General features: G+C 38.6%; 1 protein-coding gene across 1 annotated transcript in view; it reads left to right on the forward strand.

Moving 5' to 3' along the window:
* The window catches only part of lipca (lipase, hepatic a), a 96,861-nt gene that overhangs the window by 74,766 nt on the left and 2,173 nt on the right, over nt 1-19,922 (forward strand). The window contains exons 4-8 of the mRNA XM_072565018.1: nt 3,032-3,149; nt 7,784-8,017; nt 12,385-12,627; nt 13,108-13,228; nt 19,076-19,294. Coding sequence (XP_072421119.1) covers nt 3,032-3,149; nt 7,784-8,017; nt 12,385-12,627; nt 13,108-13,228; nt 19,076-19,294 — 935 coding nt within the window. The remainder of the gene's footprint in view (nt 1-3,031; nt 3,150-7,783; nt 8,018-12,384; nt 12,628-13,107; nt 13,229-19,075; nt 19,295-19,922) is intronic.

Consider the following 19,922-nt stretch of genomic DNA (forward strand, 5'->3'; position numbering starts at 1 on the left):
TTGTAGGATGGCAGTGTGCTAAGAACAGTCAGAGAAAAGAAATGGACGCTAACCAACTGAACCATTAGGACAGCCGTCTGCAGGTTTGGTTCTGAAAGTTTTTGAAGGAGCATTGAAAGCTAGAGTCCAAAGAAATCCAAGTGGAAGAGTTAAAAGAGAGCAGATTGAGATGGCAGAAGATTTTGTGGCTGATGGTGCAGCGGTGGAAACAGAATGCACAAGAGAACAGAAATAAGAGAACAGCATACATTCTCTCAGACAGAGAGAGAGCTGGAAAAGGTTGCAGATATAGATGTGAAGTAGTCATGGAGGAATTTCAGAAAGATGACAATTTGGACAAGGCGAGATTGTAGCCAAATGAAGTTTGATGGGACAGGATGTGTACAGCAGAGCTCTGAATAACTTAAGAATTGTTGGGAGCAGGTAGGGAAGTGGAGTTAGGGCCACAGATTGTTAGGAGTCTGTTCAATTACTCAGCCAGCTCAAGAAGCCGAAATACTTACTCCTGCTCCTGTTTTAATGGGAGTTATTAAAGTGCAATTGTGATCTCAACAATGAAGTGTTGGAACACTAACTGTGGAATTAGAATTGTGGATATAAGATTCGGAGACCTTAGTGGGGGAATGTAAGCAATGGATCACGTGATTTATAGAGCTGCAGAGAATAGGTGATAAAGTGAGGTTAAAGCTCAACTCAGGACAAGAGATGACTCAGACTCAGTAACGAGGGGATGAGTATACAGAGCTCTGATGTGTACTGAATTATATAGCTGGCCTCTCAGTAGGTTACTGCAGGATCCACATTTATTATTGTTGGCAGGTAAGCTCTGCGTGTTCCTCAGAGTTTATTGGAAATGGATTCATTGCTGTTTGGTATCTCTTTCGATAAAACTTCCTGAAATTCAATAGGAATTTGGGTCAAATACATGATATAAATTTCACAGTGAAAAATCTCCCCTTGAAACCGATTAGTCCAGATTGTTAGACTGTCTTTGAACTACTGCAGAATTTCACTTTATATAGACAAGAAAATGAACACTGCATTATTCTAGAATCCATCATTAAGGATGAGGTTTCTAAATTCTTGGAAGAGCAGAGTCTGATTAGAACAAGTCAACATGGATTTAGTAAAGGGAGGTCATGCCTGACAAACCTGTTGGAATTTTTTGAAGAGGTAACAAGTAGGTTAGACCAGGGAAACCCAGTGGATGTGGTCTATCTAGACTTTCAAAAGGCCTTTGATAAGGTGCCACACGGGAGGCTGCTGAGCAAGGTGAGGGCCCATGGTGTTCGAGGTGAGCTGCTGGGATGGATTGAGGATTGGCTGTCTAACAGAAGGCAGAGAGTTGGGATAAGAGGTTCTTTTTCAGAATGGCAGCCGGTGACGAGCGGTGTCCCGCAGGGTTCGGTGCTGGGGCCACAGCTGTTCGCATTATATATTAATGATTTGGATGAGGGAACCGGGGGCATTCTAGCGAAGTTTGCCGATGATACGAAGTTAGGTGGACAGGCAGGTAGTACTGAGGAAGTGGGGAGGCTACAGAAGGATCTAGACAGGTTGGGAGAGTGGTCTAGGAAATGGCTGATGGAATTTAACGTGAGCAAGTGCGAGGTCTTGCACTTTGGCAAAAAGAATAAAAGCATGGGTTACTTTCTAAATGGTAAGAAAATTAATAAAGCCAAAGCACAAAGGGATCTGGGACTGCTAGTCAAGGATTCTCTAAAGGTAAACATGCAGGTTGAGTCTGTGATTAAGAAAGCGAATGCAATGTTGTCTCTTATCTCAAGAGGGTTGGAATATAAAAGCAGAGATGTACTACTAAGACTTTATAAAGCTCTGGTTAGGCCCCATTTGGAGTACTGTGTCCAGTTTTTGTCCCCACACCTCAGGAAGGACATACTGGCACTGGAATGTGTCCAGCGGAGATTCACACGGATGATCCCTGGAATGACAGGTCTAGCATATGAGGAACGGCTGAGGATACTGGGATTGTATTCGTTGGAGTTTAGAAGATTAAGGGGAGACTTAATAGAGACGTACAAAATAATACATGGCTTAGAAAAGGTGGATGCTAGGAAATTGTTTCCGTTAGACGAGGAGACTAGGACCCGTGGACACAGCCTTAGAATTAGAGGGGGTCATTTCAGAACAGAAATGCGGAGACATTTCTTCAGCCAGAGAGTGGTGGGCCTGTGGAATTCATTGCCACGGAGTGCAGTGGAAGCCGGGACGCTAAATGTCTTCAAGGCCGAGATTGATAGATTCTTGTTGTCTAGAGGAATTAAGGGCTACGGGGAGAATGCTGGTAAGTGGAGCTGAAATGCGCATCAGCCATGATTGAATGGCGGAGTGGACTTGATGGGCCGAATGGCCTTACTTCCACTCCTATGTCTTATGGTCTTATTCCCGCACTTTCAAATTCTCTGGAATTTTATCCATTGTTATATAAGAGTACTACAGTGGCAAAAAATCCTCAGCACTGCTGTTACACTGACTGCAAGATTTATTTTATATACTGCACCTGAGTGTAACTTGTACTAAATAAAAATGTTATTGCATAAAATATTTTAATTTCAATGTAAACGTTTTGGTCTAATTTGTATATATTTCCATGATGTATTTATTGAACACAAACTCCTAACATTATATGGTGTGAATTGTATTTATAGGCCACCACTCACAACCTCTGGACATCTCAGATTATTTAACAGCTAATATACTTGTGAAGTGTTATAATGTCAGGAAACATGGTAACCAACTTATGCACTGTTCCCACAAGACTACCAAGATAAAATAGCAGATCATCTGTTTCAGTTAATGGTGTTAATTTTATCATTTGACTATTTCATTTATTTGGTTGACAGCAATTATATTATTTGACATAACACACAATAAACTCATATCTCAAGTCCCTATCTTTTGGTTCCTGGTGGCAATGCAATCATTAATTTTAATCCTGCAGGAATTTTCCTTTTGGCATTTGAAGATTGCCAGTGCTCCTAATGTAAGTGTGAATCTTTCACATTCTCAGGAATTCTTTGGCTTTCCAAAAGGAAAGGTGCATCTGATTGGATACAGTCTTGGAGCTCATGTTTCAGGATTTGCTGGAAATTATGTCACTGGGCCGAACAAAATTGGAAGAATAACAGGTAATATTGAAAAAAATGGTATGAAGACATAATAAACTTGGAAATACTATCCAAGATTTCTGTAAAGTTCTCCTAGAATGGAGGACATTCTTAATAATGGCTTAAAGAACAAAATCAAAGTTGACCAGCAAAAATATTTGTCTCGTTCTAATTTCTATCGTTTGGTATTGTTGAGAATCAACTTGCTATTTTTATACGATCTCTAGCTCAAAGCAATATGGCCAGAACAAATCAGATAATTGACAATAATTTAAGTGTGATCTCTCAGTAAACTTAATGAATAGTGGGCAGTTTATATGTTGACATCTGATTTTCATGGGATTGTTTCATACTAAATTAAACATGACAGGATGTGCTCACTGATTAAACATATGTCATTATCTCTTTTTAACAACTTATATTTAGCATATAAAAAGTCTCAAGGCAAAGATTTCACTGGAACATTTTAAAATAAGCATGAAACTGATCCACACAGGGACAGATGGCTCAAAGCTTGGTTAACAAAACCTCTTAATAGAGGTAGAGAGACAGATAGGTATTTTAGAGGGAATTCCAGAACTTGGGACCAAGGTATGCCCACCAATGATGGCATAATTATGATTGGAAATGCACAACAAGTCAGAATGAGAGTGAAGATGTCATGGAGTGTTGTAGGGCTGGAAGAGATTACAGACACTGGGAGGCAGAGAGAGCAAGGAGGGACTGTGAATAGGAAGAGAAAATTGTGTCCTTTGCAACAATAGGAATGTTTAAATAGAAGTAAGTCATTTAACTCCTTGAGCCATTTCTGCCTTTTAATCATGGTGGATCTATAACTCAATTCAATTTCCTGGCTCAGTGCCACATCCCTTTGTACGCTTAACTGACAAAGATCAGTTGGCTGCGTATTGAAAACTCCAATATTTCCAGCATCCATAGTCTTTTGGGGAAGACAATTCCAAATTTCTGCTAAAATTTCCTGATATCCCTCTTAAATGGCCTGTGGCTCAAATTTTATCACCTCTCAGAGGAAATCATTTCTCTGTATCTCCCAGTTGATTTGTTTTAATATTTTAAAGACCTTAATCAGACCATTCTGCAATTTTCTACAGTTTGAGAATACAAATCAACTTTCCACCTTACAGTCTTGGGAAAAGGATGATGAGGATACAAGCCTTCTGATGAGTTGAAAAAATCCACTGGGGTTAGCAGTAAGCATTGTAACAAATTCATAAAACAACCATAAACAGACAAAGCCAGTGTACTAGGAGAAAATGAGGACTGCAGATGCTGGAGGTCAGAGTTGGAGTGTGGTACTGGAAAAGCACAGCAGGTTAGCCAGCATCTGAGGAGCAGGAGAATCGGCATTTCGGGCAAAAGCCCTTCATCAGAAAAGCTAGTGTACGACCTAAACCTCCTTTGAGGAGCCCATACCAATAGAATAAAGTAACTAACTGAGTTTCTTCCTAATTCCAACCTGACAGTGGTGAATGGGGAATTACACCATCCAGTTAATATGTGTTATTATGGAGAATGGCCTAATATAAAAATGATAGAAAAAGTGCCTTTGTTGGGAAACTGAAATGAGAGTGGGAAGTGCTGGAAACCCTCAGCTGGTCAACTAGAACCTGGAAAGAGAAAAGACAGGTTATGATGCTTCAGAGATGTACAATTCATCAAACTCAGAAATAATCTTATGCATTTGACAGGGCTAGGCAAAGAAAATGTTCCTGAAATCTAGTTTACGCGCTTAGCTAATTGTCAAAGGCAAGCTACCACAGGAACAATGTCCCCTGTGGCCTACTCAACACACAAGACAGACAAATCCGAAATCTATCTGTAGGATCATAGAACTTAGGAGGAGTCAATTCAGTCCATTGTGCCTGAGCCAACTCTGAAAGAGCTCTCAAAATCTCTTCATCGCTTTCTTTTATCTCCATTGTGCTGCAATTCTTTTCACTTCAAGTGTTTATCCATGAGAAAGAAATGGTAGTGCATTGGTAATTTCACAGGTCTAGAACTGTTGGAACACCATTTATTGCTCTGGAGACAGAAGTTAAAATCTCACCACAGTGGTGGGTGGAGTTTAAATTCCATTTATCCGGAAGAGAACGCTGTTCTCAGTAATGACCATGAAACAGATTGTTTTACAACATATAACTAAAGCCCTTTGGGAAAGAAAATCTTGTTTGGTCCAGCTTGCTTGTTGACCCAGGCAGAAGTGAGGACTGCAGATGCTGGAGGTTAGAGTCAAGATTAGAGTGGTGCTGGAAAAGCACAGCAGGTCAGGCAGCATCCGAGGAGCAGGAACATCGACATTTCGGGCAAAAGCCCTTCATCAGGAATTCCTGATGAAGGGCTTTTGCCTGAAACGTCGAATTTTCCTGCTCCTTGGATGTTGCCTGACCTACTGTGCTTTTCCAGCACTACTCTAATCTTACTTGTGACCCAGTCTATCCTTCCATAGACTGTAGTTGATTCTTAATTGCCCTCTGTAATGGCTTAACCGTTCAGCTCAAGGGCACTTAGGGATGAGTAGCAAATGCAAGCCTTAGCAGCAATGCCCACATCCCATTAGCTTTACCTTTGAATCCCATGACATTTTTTCTTGTCTACATCAAAAAAAATCAAGCTATAGTAATGCAGTCAAAAATAGACATTGACATTGCTGAAACAGACAGTAGTAAATGGTACACACATGTATCAGGACCAGAGTCCACTGCTCTGCTGCTATGTAAGCTGCTAGCTAAGACTCATCATCACTGAATACCAATCTATTAGATAATACTGAACCATATGTGCTACATATTACAACAGTCATGTATCACTGCATGTTGCGACTGAAGTCAATTGCATTGAAAATAAACGTTTCCTTAGCAACTGCACAGTGATCAATGAAGAGGAACCTTAAACTAATTAAAATTCATAGCCATGGGAACAATGGCAGAAGCAATCATTTTGTTTGCTACTAACATCATCTAATATGACTGTGTTATCAAATACACTTCTTAGACCTCTTCTAAGCTTCATTAATTGTTTCTTCTCCACCGATGTCATAAACAGAAAATACTCTGGGAGATAGTTGGCTATGCTACATATCCACAAAAAATATGCAAATTCAGAATGCACTCCTCTTTCTGTTGTACATTCATATTGCCACTGCCAAATTGAAGTTATTCACAAACTATGCACTTCTTTACAACTGACAGTATTAAAGGGTTTAATAATTCTGTAAAGCAGTAAATCCCCTTTTCCCCTTTAAATCTTCGCTCTTTCACAATCTCAAATAAAAGGCTAATACATTAAAGCAATGAGACATTGCAGCCACCCCGTTCACAATCTGAAACAATATGATTTACAAATGCTTTCAAATGTCTGTTCTTTTGGCCATTCTGATTCCCTTTCTTGAATGAACATATGGTACTCATGTGAAGTTTGATCAAAATTAAGATTCAATCTTGGATCTGCAATACTCCATATTTCTGGGTACCAGACTGCTGGGAAGTTTTCAGTCTCAGGATGCCAAGTATACGAGTCCATTCAAGAAATTCAGGGATTTCTGATTATTTACCAAAGCAGCATCCTATTACAGTGCTATTCAATTTATAATCCTATATTGGCTATGTATTCCATTTTATTCTATATGGATCATATAAGGCATGAGTTGATCTTTAGAATCTAAATATACCTCATATTTCTTCCCTGTTTTACATCTATTTTTCACTTTTTACTGTGTTGACCTCCATGTTAACTGGAAATGATACAGCAATGAAATACTAAGGACTGCATCTCTAGTGTTAATGTCCGTAACTTGCATATTAGTAGTCAATCTCTTCCTTTCGGTTTACCATACTTGATTCCTCTTCCAAATTGTAGATAAACAAGTTGTTCCTGTGTCTTTCCTGCTTTACAGTTGGGAATTGTACAAAGCAGGAGATCATTGATGTTATTTCACAGTGTTACTGCCTTGTGGAAACTCCTATCAATGTTTCAGATACTTTAAAACAAGATACTTTATAGCAAACATTCCTGAAGTAAGATATATTTCAAACTATCTGACTACATTGCTCTGTACAAGGATGCAGGTTCAAAAGAATTAAGCAGAAATCTTGTCTTACATTTTTGTATAGTACTGAAGGACACTGAACTGTTGCATGTGCTACATTAATACTGCAACTTGGGTTTGCATACCTTTGACAGAAGGGAAAAGAAACCAGGCTTATGCAAACTACTGAATATTTATTGACTTTTTAGATATTTGCAGAGACAGATTTTTACAGGAAAAGAAATTGCTGGTGAAACTCAGTAGGCCTGGCAGTATCTGTGGGAAGAAAGCAGAATTAACATTTTGAGACCAGTGATTCGTCTTCAGGGTGACACCAGACACCACCAGGGCATCTTCCCTCAGGTTTCACATGTAGGCACTAAATATTATTTGGAACTATGCAAAGAGAAATGCTAATCTGCCAGGATTTGGTAATACCCACTTCAGAACAGAAGTTGATGATATGGTAATTTACTTGATCACTGTTTGTCAGTTAAGTCTGTGCACAAATTGCTGCATGTTGCCTCCATTACAACAGTGATCACAATACCAGAAAAAAAGCATAATTGTCTACACAGTATTTCGACTCTGTTCATTATTTATTGTTTAGGTCTCGACCCGGCTGGACCACTGTTTGAAGGCATGTCACCAACAGATCGATTGTCTCCTGATGATGCAAATTTTGTTGACGCACTTCACACGTTTACAAAAGAACATATGGGATTGAGTGTGGGAATCAAACAGCCTGTAGCCCATTACGATTTCTATCCAAATGGTGGCACCTTTCAACCAGGCTGCCACCTCAAACATGTTTACAACCATATTGCTCAACATGGAATTCAAGGTATATTTTGACCTTTGGATGAAATGTTTATACATATTTCAGTATTATGAGATAAATACATTAACACTAAAAACCGTATTGATGATGATATACTTAACTGATTCAATTAATGATGATAAAGTCATGTGACAAAGAACAGGAAGGAAGGACAAGAAGGAGAATTCATACAGTTCTGTAAATCATCGTACAAAGACATTCCTTCATCTTAGAATAATTTTCAAAAGGCCACAAGATCTTAAGATAAAAGAGCAAAATTAGGCCATTCAGCCCATCAGGTCTGCTTCACCATTCAATCATGGCTGATACGTTTCTCAACGCCAATCTCCTGCTTTCTCCCTGTAACCCTTGATCCTCTTACTGATCAGGAACCTATCTATCTATGTCTTAAATGCACTTAATGACTTGTCCTCCACAGCCTTCTGTCGCAATGAATCCCACAGGTTAACCACCCCCTGGCTGAAGAAATTCTTCCTCAACTGAGCTCTAAAGGGTTGTCTTCCCTTCATTATAAGGCTGTATTTTGGTCTGTCCTACTAGTTTTGTTGATTGATTTATTGTTGTCACATATACTGAGATTAAGTGAAAAGTGTTGTTGTGCATGCTATACAGTCAGGTCGTACCATACAAAGTGCATCAGGGTAGCAGAACAGGGTGCAGAATACAGTGTTACAGCCACAGAGAAGGTGCAGAGAGAGAGATTAACATGAACTTTTGAGAGGTCCATTCAAAAGTCAGATAACAGCAGGGAACCAGTTGTTCTTGAATCTGTTTGTATGTGAATTCAAACTTTATCTTCTACCCAATGGAAGAGGGTGGAAGAGATTATAACTGGGATGGGATTATATTGGTGACTTTCCCAAGGCAGCAGGAAAGAGAGATGGAGTCAATGGATGTGTGATGGACTGGGCTGTGTTCACGACTCTGTAGTTCCCTGTGGTGTTGGGAAGAGCATTGCTGTACCACACTCTGGTGCATCCAGGTAAGAGGCTTTCAGTGGTGCATCCACAAAAGTTAGTAAGAATCCTTGTGGACATGCCAAATGTTCTTTTTGTCCTGAGGAGATAGAAACATTATTGTGCTTGCTTGACCATCTCATCAGTGTGGGTGGACTAGGATGGATTGTTGGTGATCGTCACTCCCAGGAACTTGACAATTTCGAACACCTCCATCTCAGCACCATTGATGCAGATGGGGGCGTGACCTCCACTCCACCTCTCGAAGTCAGTGACCAGCTCTGTTTTGCTGACGTTGGTGTAGAGACTGTTGTCTTTACACCATGCCGTTAACCACTCAATCTCTTTCTCGTATTCTATCTCGTCATTATTTGAGATCCGACCTACAACAGTAGCATCATCAACAAACATGTAAATGGAGTTGGGGACGGAAATTGGCCATACAGTCATGAGTTTGTAAGTAGTAGGGGGCTCCAGCCTTGTGGGGCACAGGTATTGAGGATTATTGTTGAGGAGGTGTTGTCACCTATTCTTACTGATTGCAGTCTATGGGCCAGGAAATCAAGGATCCAGTCACAGAAGGGGGAAGCAAGACCTAGATCTTGGAGTTTGTTTGGAATTATGTTGTTGAAGATGGAACTATAGTCAATAAGTAGAAGCCTGACATAGGTATCCTTGTTATCCAAATGTTCCAGAGTGTAGGCTCAGGGAGATGTTGCGCCGATAGGCAAAGTGTAAAGGATCACAGGATTTTGGGAGGTTGAAGTTGATGTGAGCCATAACCTCTCAAAGCAGTTGATAACTATGGAGGTCAGAGCCAACAGGCGGTACTCATTGAGGCACCCTGCATGATTTTTCTTCGGCGCCAGAATGCTGATCGACTTCTTGAGGCAGGTGGGGACTTCAGATCATAGTAAGGAGAGGTTAAAGATATGTGTGAATATTCCCACCAGCTTGTCTGCACAGGATCTGAGTGCACAGCCGGGGACCGCATCTGGGAGAATCACTTTCTGTGGGTTCACTCTCAAGAAGGCCCAGCTAGTCTGTGGCGGTAAACTGAGGGCATAAGTGCATCCGAGGCTGTTGGGACAGATTATATCATTTCATTGCCCTTCTATTCAAAACAAGTGTAGAATGCATTGAGCTCACTGGGGAGGGATGTACTGTTGCCCACAGTTCTGTTTGACTTCCCTTTGTAGCCAGTTATGTTTTGGAAACCTTGCCACAAACAACAGGCGCTTGTGTTCTTGGTCTGGGTCTCAAGCTTAGTTTGGTATTGCCTCTTGGCACCTCTGATGGCCTTACAAAGATCATATCTAGATTTCTTGCATGGGTCAGAGTTGTCTGACCTGAATGCCTCAGACCTAGGCTTCAATAGGGAGTGGATACTTACTTAGGTTGGCTGCTGAGTACTTAAATGTGGACCAGTGTACTGACTTTGAGCAGTCCCATAGATGCATTCCGTTGCCTCAGACCAACACTGCACTATTTTCTGTACTGGGTCCTAATGCTTCAATTTCAGCTGCAACTTCCCATGTCCACTCTGTCCAGGCCTCCTAGTATTCCGTAAGTTTCAATCAGGTGCCCTGATCCTTCTAAACTGCATCAAATACAAACCAGAGTCCTCAACTCCTCCTAATCTGACAATGATTAACCAGAGGATGAATGACTTGTGAATCTCCCCTGGACGCCCTCCTAAGCCATATATTATTCCTTACATACGGGGCCTAAATCTGCTCACAATATTCCAAATGTGGTCTGACCAGAGCATTATACAGCCTCAGAAATACATTTCTACTTGTGTATTCTATCCCTCTTGAAATGAACGCTAAAATTGCATTTGCCTTCCTAACTACCATCTGAACCGATGTGTTAACCTTAATTGAATTCTGAACTAAAACTTCTACATCACTTTGTGCTTCAGATTTCCGAAGCCTTTTCCCATTGACCTGCCAGAGAAAGTGGTGGATGCAGGTACAGTTACAACATTTAAAAGACTTTGGATAAGTTCATGAATAGGAAAAGTTTGGAGGGATATTTAGCCTTGCACAGCCAGTTGGGATGAGTTTAGTTTAAGAACATGGTCAGCATGAACTTGTTGGACTGAAGGATCTGTTTGCAAGCAGTGTGACTCTATGAATTTATTTAGAAAACAGTCTACACCTTTATTCTTTGCATCAAAATGCACACCCTCACACTTTCCCATATTGTATTCTATCTGCCACTTCTGTGACCACTCTCCCAGCCTTTCCAAGTCCTTCTGCAGCCTCCCCACCTCCTCAACACTACCTGTCACTCTACCTATCTTTGTGTCTTCTGCAAGCTTAACAACAGTGCCCTCAGTTCCTTTGTCCAGATCATTAATCTATAACATGAATAATTGAGGTCCCAGCACTGACCCCTGTGGAAATCCACTCATCACCAGTTGACATCTTACAAAAGCCCCCTTTAACCACACTCCCACCTTTCGGCCAGTTAGCCAATCCTCGATCCATGCTAGTGCGTTGCCAATTTAAAACTAAAAGATAACTTGAATGTGATGTATCTCATCAGTGAATAGTCTACATTCCAGCCCGCCAGTTTTATAGGAATGGCTATTCACAGAAATGTCTTGGCTCACTTGTCAGTTCCAAGCCCGAATCACTGCATTCAACGTTGTGGACAAAAAGAACCTTAGTCATTTGTATGGGGGGGGGGGGGTCGGTGGGTGGCATTGGGGTGCAGTGGGGAGGGTGCACTTTTGGATTCTGGGAAGTTGGAAGAGAGGGAACAGGTAGACTATAATTCTGTCTGATTCAGTACACATTCTCCAACATCAAAAAGTCCACGGTGTAGCTATCTTCTCTAACAGTAGTTGGATACATGAAGGCTGTAGTGAAATATAAATTAAACCATATGCAATTTATGAATTAGTATTTATCTCCATTACTACATAATCCAGTGTTCAATTAATGGAAAACTTCTTTACCATACTAAGCTAGACTTCCTTATGTGCATGAGAGGTTTGCACATCTTTTTCATTAATGTTATCCTAACGGTTTGTTGCTAGCATTAAAATACCACCAGTGAATCTGAACTATTTTGCTCAATTTCACAGCACATGCAGTGAATTAACAAATTGAATTCAGAATCATAGTGTACTTGTGAGAAGAATCTTAATCTAACATACTAAGAGATTCATTTCTATAATACATAACTGAGTAATGGTGGATATTATTTATTGCTGTAAATATTATCTCCAGGTGGTCAATGATTGCCTTCGTTCCTGCCTTGTATTATGCTGCAGGTAGTTTTACATCACATGCCATCCAGCAATCAAGAGGTGCCAAAAATTTTACAGTTGCTGATGTTTTTTTTCAAACTTTAAACTGATGGTTGTTGTAGCAACTGTTCATTTCTTTCATGGTCCTACAGGTATTACACAAACTGTGAAGTGTGCGCATGAGCGATCCGTGCACTTATTCATTGATTCTTTGCTAAATGAAGACAAACAAATTGTTGCATATCAATGCAATGACTTGAGCACATTTGACAAAGGAGTCTGTTTAAGCTGCAGGAAGAATCGATGCAACACATTAGGTTATAATATGAAAAGGATCCATACACATAGAAGCAAGAAAATGTATTTGAAAACTCGTGCGAATATGCCGTACAAAGGTAATGTGTCCAAATATTTCCATTGATATTATTTTTGTTCCAAACCAAGCAATGTTGCTGTTAAGATTCAATACTAAATACTCAAATGAACCCCTTCCTGCATTTGAATCTCTCTTTTCCACTTAGCTAATCTTAGCTGGCACAGCAGTGGATTGCCAAGGCTGCAGAGATGAGAAGTCAGGTCTGGCTCCACTTCAAACTCTACTTAGAGACAACAAAGCACAAGTATGCATTATGTGTCAACAAGATTGGAACTAGCTATGATGTTCTATGTTCATGTAGCCTAACAACGTTTTTCAAGGAAGGGCATATGGACAAGATTTTAGAGATCAAGTATCCATTCAGTTGTACTTAGCAACAGTTAATATCTTCAGGAGAGGGGAGAATAAAGTTAAAAGTGAAAAGGAGTCCAAGATTATTAAAGTACTGTGGTATCTTTTGAAACAAATTCCAACTCATTATTTATTTGAATTTTCTCAGTTTATCATTACCAATTCAAGATTCGCTTCATCAAACACACAGAACACAATAAACAAGAACCTTCTCTCAAAGTTTCCTTGGTTGGAACAGAAGATGAAGTTGAAAACATACCAATCAACTTGTGAGTACTATGTTTTCTTCAGAGATCTATAAATAATTTATTTTATTCAATCTGTTTTCCATTTTATTAATTCTATACTGTTAGAGTGTGTAAGGAATTGATTTGATAGTTCAGTATGGTTTCTAAAGGCAGAAAAAAACATTGAAATTGTGAACAGTAAGCATTGTCTACTTAAAGTAATAATTTTTGTAAGCATTTTATTGATGTGAATAGATATAAATGAGGGATGGGAATTAAATGCTGGCCTTAGCAGAAACATTCTCATCCCAAGAACAAATAAAGATGTACTCTAGAGATGCAATTACAAAAAGTGTTTTAGCAGTCAGCCAGTCTTATTTGGATAAATATGGTGAGACAAAAACTTATCTGAAAATGATAGAATGGCCTTTTCTTATACAGACTTTGCTTCCTTTTGACTGAAGCTCCAGATATAACTTTTGGGTTTGAAGAATCTTGTTAGAAAGGGATTAGTTGAATCTTGAACAAAGAAAAGTTGATTTTGCCTGTTGTGAATTATTCATACAAGCTGAAACACAGAATCTGTTCACCAGAAAAAAAAACACTCGATTAAATAATGTAGAAATAAAATTATTGTATTTAAGAAGAGATATGAGGCATCAAGTATTTGGGAGAAAAGAAACAAATGTAAATATGTAGTGATGGAGTTTTAAAAATTCTTTTAAAAAGGACTTTCTCAATCAATTAATTCTTTATTTTAAGGGACAACATCCTGAGTTATTGATGAAATAACTTCTATATGTTGCACATAGAACCCCAATACAATTATTACTTTAAGTAGACAATGAAATTCTGACTGTCCAATATTAGGTATCAGAAGGACCTCAGTATATTTGTCAGCATTCTGTTTTTAACCTACTTGGTATCAGGAACAAATCTTAAATTGTTGCATATTAAGTGAGAACATGCCTCATATCCTTCCTAAAGTATTAATTTGGAGATTTGGATAGTTTGTAAGCATTTATATTAGATTTTAAATCTTACAATTATTACATAAAAGATACAAATGTGCATATACAAAGTAAATGCTAGTAGATTTTATAATCTCTATTAATGTATTAATATTAATTCAATAAACACATTTCACAAGTTACTATGAATAAACAATCAAAGTCTTCAGCTACAAAAGAACTGTTGCAATTTATATTGAGACAATGCTTAAAAACCAGGGAACAACGTGAGCTTTAATCAAAGTATCCATTTCAAGAAAGATCAGCAAGTATTGTATTTTTGATACCATCATAGTCTCCTTCTTCAGTACTATTTATCACTGAAACTTTGTTGTTTAAAAGTTATAAAATAACATATGATAACACTAAAATTCTAATATGCAACACTGTTATTCACATAAGGTGAAACACAGAAACTGCCTACTAGATTGCAGTAACATTAACTACAACAAAGCAGAATAATGTGGCAATAGAAATCATCGTGCTGTGGCCAATTTGACATAAAGTACTCAGCCACCACAGTTAATCTGATTTTACTCTTGGATTATGTGAAGAGAGAACAGTTTCTGGGAGATTATTGACCTGTCTTAATGATGATTTGAGATAATGAATTAAAATGGTTCAAAATAATAAACAATCACACAATTCATATTTTGTTTTTTGCTTTTACAGAATATTTCTACCACTTCACCAAATAGTGATGACATTGATATAAAGTTGTGTTTGCCTTTGTTCAAATATAAAGTACCTTTAGTGACATCACAAAAACATTTGTGTAAATAAAGAGTGTAGATGAACAATGGTAAGGGGGACTTGCACATTTCATTAGTGGCAAACTAAACAATCAATCACACTTGTTCAGCATCTGGCAAACCACCTGGTTTTGCCATTGCAAGCTAATGTCATAGATCAAAATACATCATTGTGATTGCATTTGCTAGACAGTCCATCTTGCAATGGTAGTAATGGCATTAGTACATTCATTCAAAGCTAGTGATAGCAGAGAGTTGGATTAAAGAGTACAATACTATTGCTATTGTATTTCCTCACTGCAAGCCAGTGTTTCATTTTTCTCCCCATGTAGAGCTAGCTCATCTCCTCTCAAACATTCTATTTTTATACTATCTGTTTTAAGACTAGTTTAATATAGCAAATGTAGCAGCATATGTTTCAGCAAAGCTTGTCAATCTTGGAGTGTTTCATATGTACATTTTGGTCACAATGAGAAAAAGATAAATTGCATTAAAAGTGTAACAGCAAAGAATAACAAGACCAATCCAGAGCACAAATGGAATAGACTTTGAAGAATAATTAAGGGAGTTCCTGTCTTAGCATGGGTTATTCAATAGCATAGAATCCCGACAGTGTGAAAGCAGACTATTCAGCCCAGTGAATCTGTACTAACCCTCTGAACCACATCCCACCTAGACCCACATCATCTCTAACTCTGCATCTCTCATGGCTAACCCACCTAGCCTGGACATCTTGGGCAAAGTAGCATAACCAATCCACCCAACCTGCACATCTTTGGATAGTGGGAGGAAACCAGAGAAAGCAAAGGGAACCCATGCAGGCATGAGGAGAATGTGCAAAGTCCACACAGTCCCCCAGTGATAGAATCCAACCTGGCTACCTGATACTGTGAGGCAGCAGTGCTGGCCACTCAGCCATCTGCTGTTTCTTGCAATCTTCATTGAAATTCAGGCTCGACTTTCAGCTTACTTTATAAGCAACTTTTATTAACAGACTCTACATGGTGGTGAGGCCATTGAGCAGCATATTCTGCTGCATAGCTTCCAACGTTCTAGCAGGATATTAACATTGAAGTCACAGTTACATCACAGCTTATCCCAGAGCTCATCTACATATTACTTAAACCCTATTTCTCTTGCTTTGCTCTACAATCTGGAAAAAGGACAGCTGTGTGGAAGAGCTTCTAGAAGAAAAAAAAATGTTATTTGGTATGGACATAGTAATTCCACATATTGGGCCAGGATTTACTGTAAAAAGCCAAATTAATGATGTTCACTGCTTTTTATTTACAATTTAGACAGTAGCTTCAGGTGAAGACCCATATGTTGATCATCACAAAAATCCAGAAGTTGCCAACTGCAATGCTTCAGAAGGTTCTTTAAGCTGCATGAAAACAGCATTTCACGATCAATTTCCCAATTCAAAATTATTGCACAGCACTGAGATCCTACACTGACATTGTATAGATGAAACTCATTACAGAAGTTAGGGGTTGCAGATTTCAGTCTACATACTCTTTTTATATCTGAACTAGTGGCAGATATTCTCCCTGGCACTGAAAATTAGCTTTTACAAGCATGAGTTCCCATTTCTTCAGCCGGTAATCATTGGTGACTTAAAATATATTTATTTCCTTCTTAATCCAACCTATATTTTGGTTTTTTCACCTCATTTTAATTCATCAATTTGATCAATTAAGAAGATACGCAATTCCAACCTGGCTCACCAATGTCCTTTCAGGAAGGAATTCTGCTATCCTTCAGATCCACAGAAGTGTGTTTGACTCTTAACTGCTTTTGAGGCATTTAGGGATAACGAATAAATGCTGGCCTAGACAGTGATATTTACATCCCACGGGCAAATGAAAAAGATTGCCTACAGAGAGCATTAGCCACCTCAGTCTCCCATGATCAAAAACTTATGAAAACATTTTCTGTTCAGTTTAACAGGTTGCTCTTGAATGGAACTAAATAAATATGATTTTGCAAAGGACAGTCACATTTCTTTTAAGTAAAACTCAAAATACTAAATTGTACAGAATTCAAGAAATGTTTATTTCAAAGTATTCAACTCTACCCCGTTATCTAGGAATCTTCCAAATATCCATAGTGTGTCTTGAAGTACAGGTCTAACAATGTGGTTGAATGGCTGAGCAGCAGAGGGGATTGATGGTCAACCAGTCCCAGAAACGGGGGTCACTCATACGGGAGTCAGCATTTGATGCACTGGGCTCTTTGGGGGAAACTTTCTGCACTTGCAAAAGCTCCAGGGATCTTCTGTTTAAGTACTCTAAACTATTAACTAAAATAATAGTAACAGTCGTGGTACATAGCCCTCTGGATCTCCAATTGAATTCAGGGCCCAATCATGTGCATTACTAATTGCCTTCTGTTATAAGTTACTGTATTGGATTGGTAGTTAATTGAAATAACTAAAGCACCATAGGGTCTATGCCTTCCTTATTTATGTAGTCATCAGACTATTTCTTCTCCAAATATCAACTCACAGATGTTCATCCAGAACTTTGGGTGGCACGGTGGCACAGTGGTTAGCACTACTGCCTCACAGCCCCAGAAACCCGGGTTCAATTCCCACCTCCGGCGACTGGCTGTGTGGAGTTTGCACATTCACCCCGCGTCTGCGCGGGTTTCCTCCAGGTGCTCCGGTTTCCTCCCACAGTCCAAAGCTGTGCAGGTCAGGTGAATTGGCTATGCTAAATTGCCCGTAGTGTTAGGTAAGGGGTAGATGTAGGGGTATGGGTGGGTTGCGCTTCGGCAGGGCGGTGTGGACTTGTTGGGCCGAAGGGCCTGTTTCCACACTGTAAGTAATCTAAATCTAAATTTCTTCTCAAACTTCATCATAATAGCATGACGTGACCAAGGGTTTAAAGTCACATTGATTATCCATAATAACATAGGCATGTTGTAGTAATTTCCCCATTACTATTGTCAAACTCCTAGCCTATAATTTCTAGAACCTGATTACATTTTAAATAAAGGGACCAGCGGAACAACTGGTTTATTAAAGGCGACCAACTGGGACCTCAACTAGTTAGTGAATAGATGAATCAATGACAAGCATTTGAATCCCAGAATTTCTTCAGGATTCTGAGATAAATGGTATTGGTTTCTGCAGCATTACCAATCTTAGGTGAATTGATCCTAACAAAACTTTTGCAATTACTTCTAATGAAACTATTTCCATCTTATAATATTTGAACTATGGTTGTGATAAAATCCATTTGTTCCATGTCCATTAATGAGAAGCTACCAGCCTTGGAGATTCCAGCACTATTCTACCCAATAATAGGGCTACTGTTAGTTGTTGAAAAGGTTTTTTTAAAAAATCCCAGAGAGCTATTGACTGTTCAGTGAAGAATACAAAGATGCCCACAAGCAGGATTTTCTTGGCACAGCTAAGATTGGAGCTGAGAGAAATTCAGAGGTAGCCACCTAGCTGTTTGGAATAAAGCAGAAATGTCAGTAATTAGGTACTTTTGACCAGTTTCAGGAAACCTTGGAAATGAAGTCCGTGGAGTAATTTTAACTACCTGGATGTAAGCAGTAATTGAGATTGTGAGATATTGATTTATGGAAATAAATTCTTTGTATAATTGGAGATTTAATGACCCATAATGTCATTAATAAGGGTGAGTTTCTGTGGAATCCCTCCCTAACAGCACTATATGTATGGTTCAAGGAGCCAGCTCATCATCATCTCAAGGGCAACTAGCAATAGGCAGTAAACAACCAGCAAAGCTCACATCCCATGAAAGAAGAATAATTGACAGGACAAAGGCCACAACGCATTAGACTTATGGAAAGAAATAAAGCTAATTTACTAACAAGGAAAAACAATGTCCCAAAATAAATGGACTCTGGATCTACTGAAGTCTACAATAAGGCATAGGTACATTCCTTAAAAGACTGAACTTTGCATGTACCATTTTGATTTCCTCTTAACAGACTTTGCATTTTCTTCAAACAAGATGCGTATTTGTACTTACACCTGTCCAGTGGAACAGTTTACTTGTTTTCCAAGTAAATTAAAGAAAAGCAGATAGAAAAAATTGATTGAAATTACATTGGTTTTTGATTATAGTGTGGCAATTTTGATTTTATTTTAGAGTTGAAAGCATCACTACCAACAAAACATATTCTTTTCTGATTCATACTGATGTTAATATTGGAGATTTGATCATGTTGAAATTCAAGTGGGAAACTTCTGTGCCTTGGATAAATCTTTGGGAAACTGTTCAAGCATATTTTCCATGGAGACAGAATTATCTGAATTCAGAGCTCGTAATAAGAAAAGTATATGTCAAAGCTGGAGAAACACAGCATAAGTAAGTAATGAAAAAATAGATGCATCTGTTTGTCAGATTACTTTTAATGCCAACTAATCAAATCCATTCTCTCAAGTCCTTAAAAGTACACAAGTTCAAATTATATTTTTCTGCATAAGGTGCTAAAAAGAAAAGGGACCAACAGAAAACCTCTTTCTCGGTTAAAATTGATAACACTGTTTACTCAAGTTATTCCAATGTTTACACAGAAAAAATATTAAAAATTATTTAGATTCTAGGCATTTGTTGGCAACTGTATACTTTATTGATGTTGGAACACTTAATTTGAGGAGCTTATACAGTGATATCATTATTTGTCCAGTATTTTCATTAACGATATTAACAAAGTGAACAATATTCTCATTAAACTCTTCAAGAATGTACTCACTCAAATCAGGACAATGATGATTTAAACTTTTATTGCTAGCTGTAACTGTTTCAATGCTTCTTGGTGTTAATTGTTAATTCAGTGGTGCAGCTTTTATTTAGTCTGCAAATCAAAACAAGTTAGAATCTCTTATCACATTGCAATTTTGAGGGAAATGGTCTATGTGGCTTTGACAACTTATTCCAAAATCCACAACTGTAAATAAGCGAATATATAGAATAGGGTTTTATCAAAAAAGAT

Source organism: Chiloscyllium punctatum, chromosome 48 (genome assembly GCF_047496795.1).
Source record: "Chiloscyllium punctatum isolate Juve2018m chromosome 48, sChiPun1.3, whole genome shotgun sequence".
Classification (NCBI taxonomy): domain Eukaryota; kingdom Metazoa; phylum Chordata; class Chondrichthyes; order Orectolobiformes; family Hemiscylliidae; genus Chiloscyllium; species Chiloscyllium punctatum.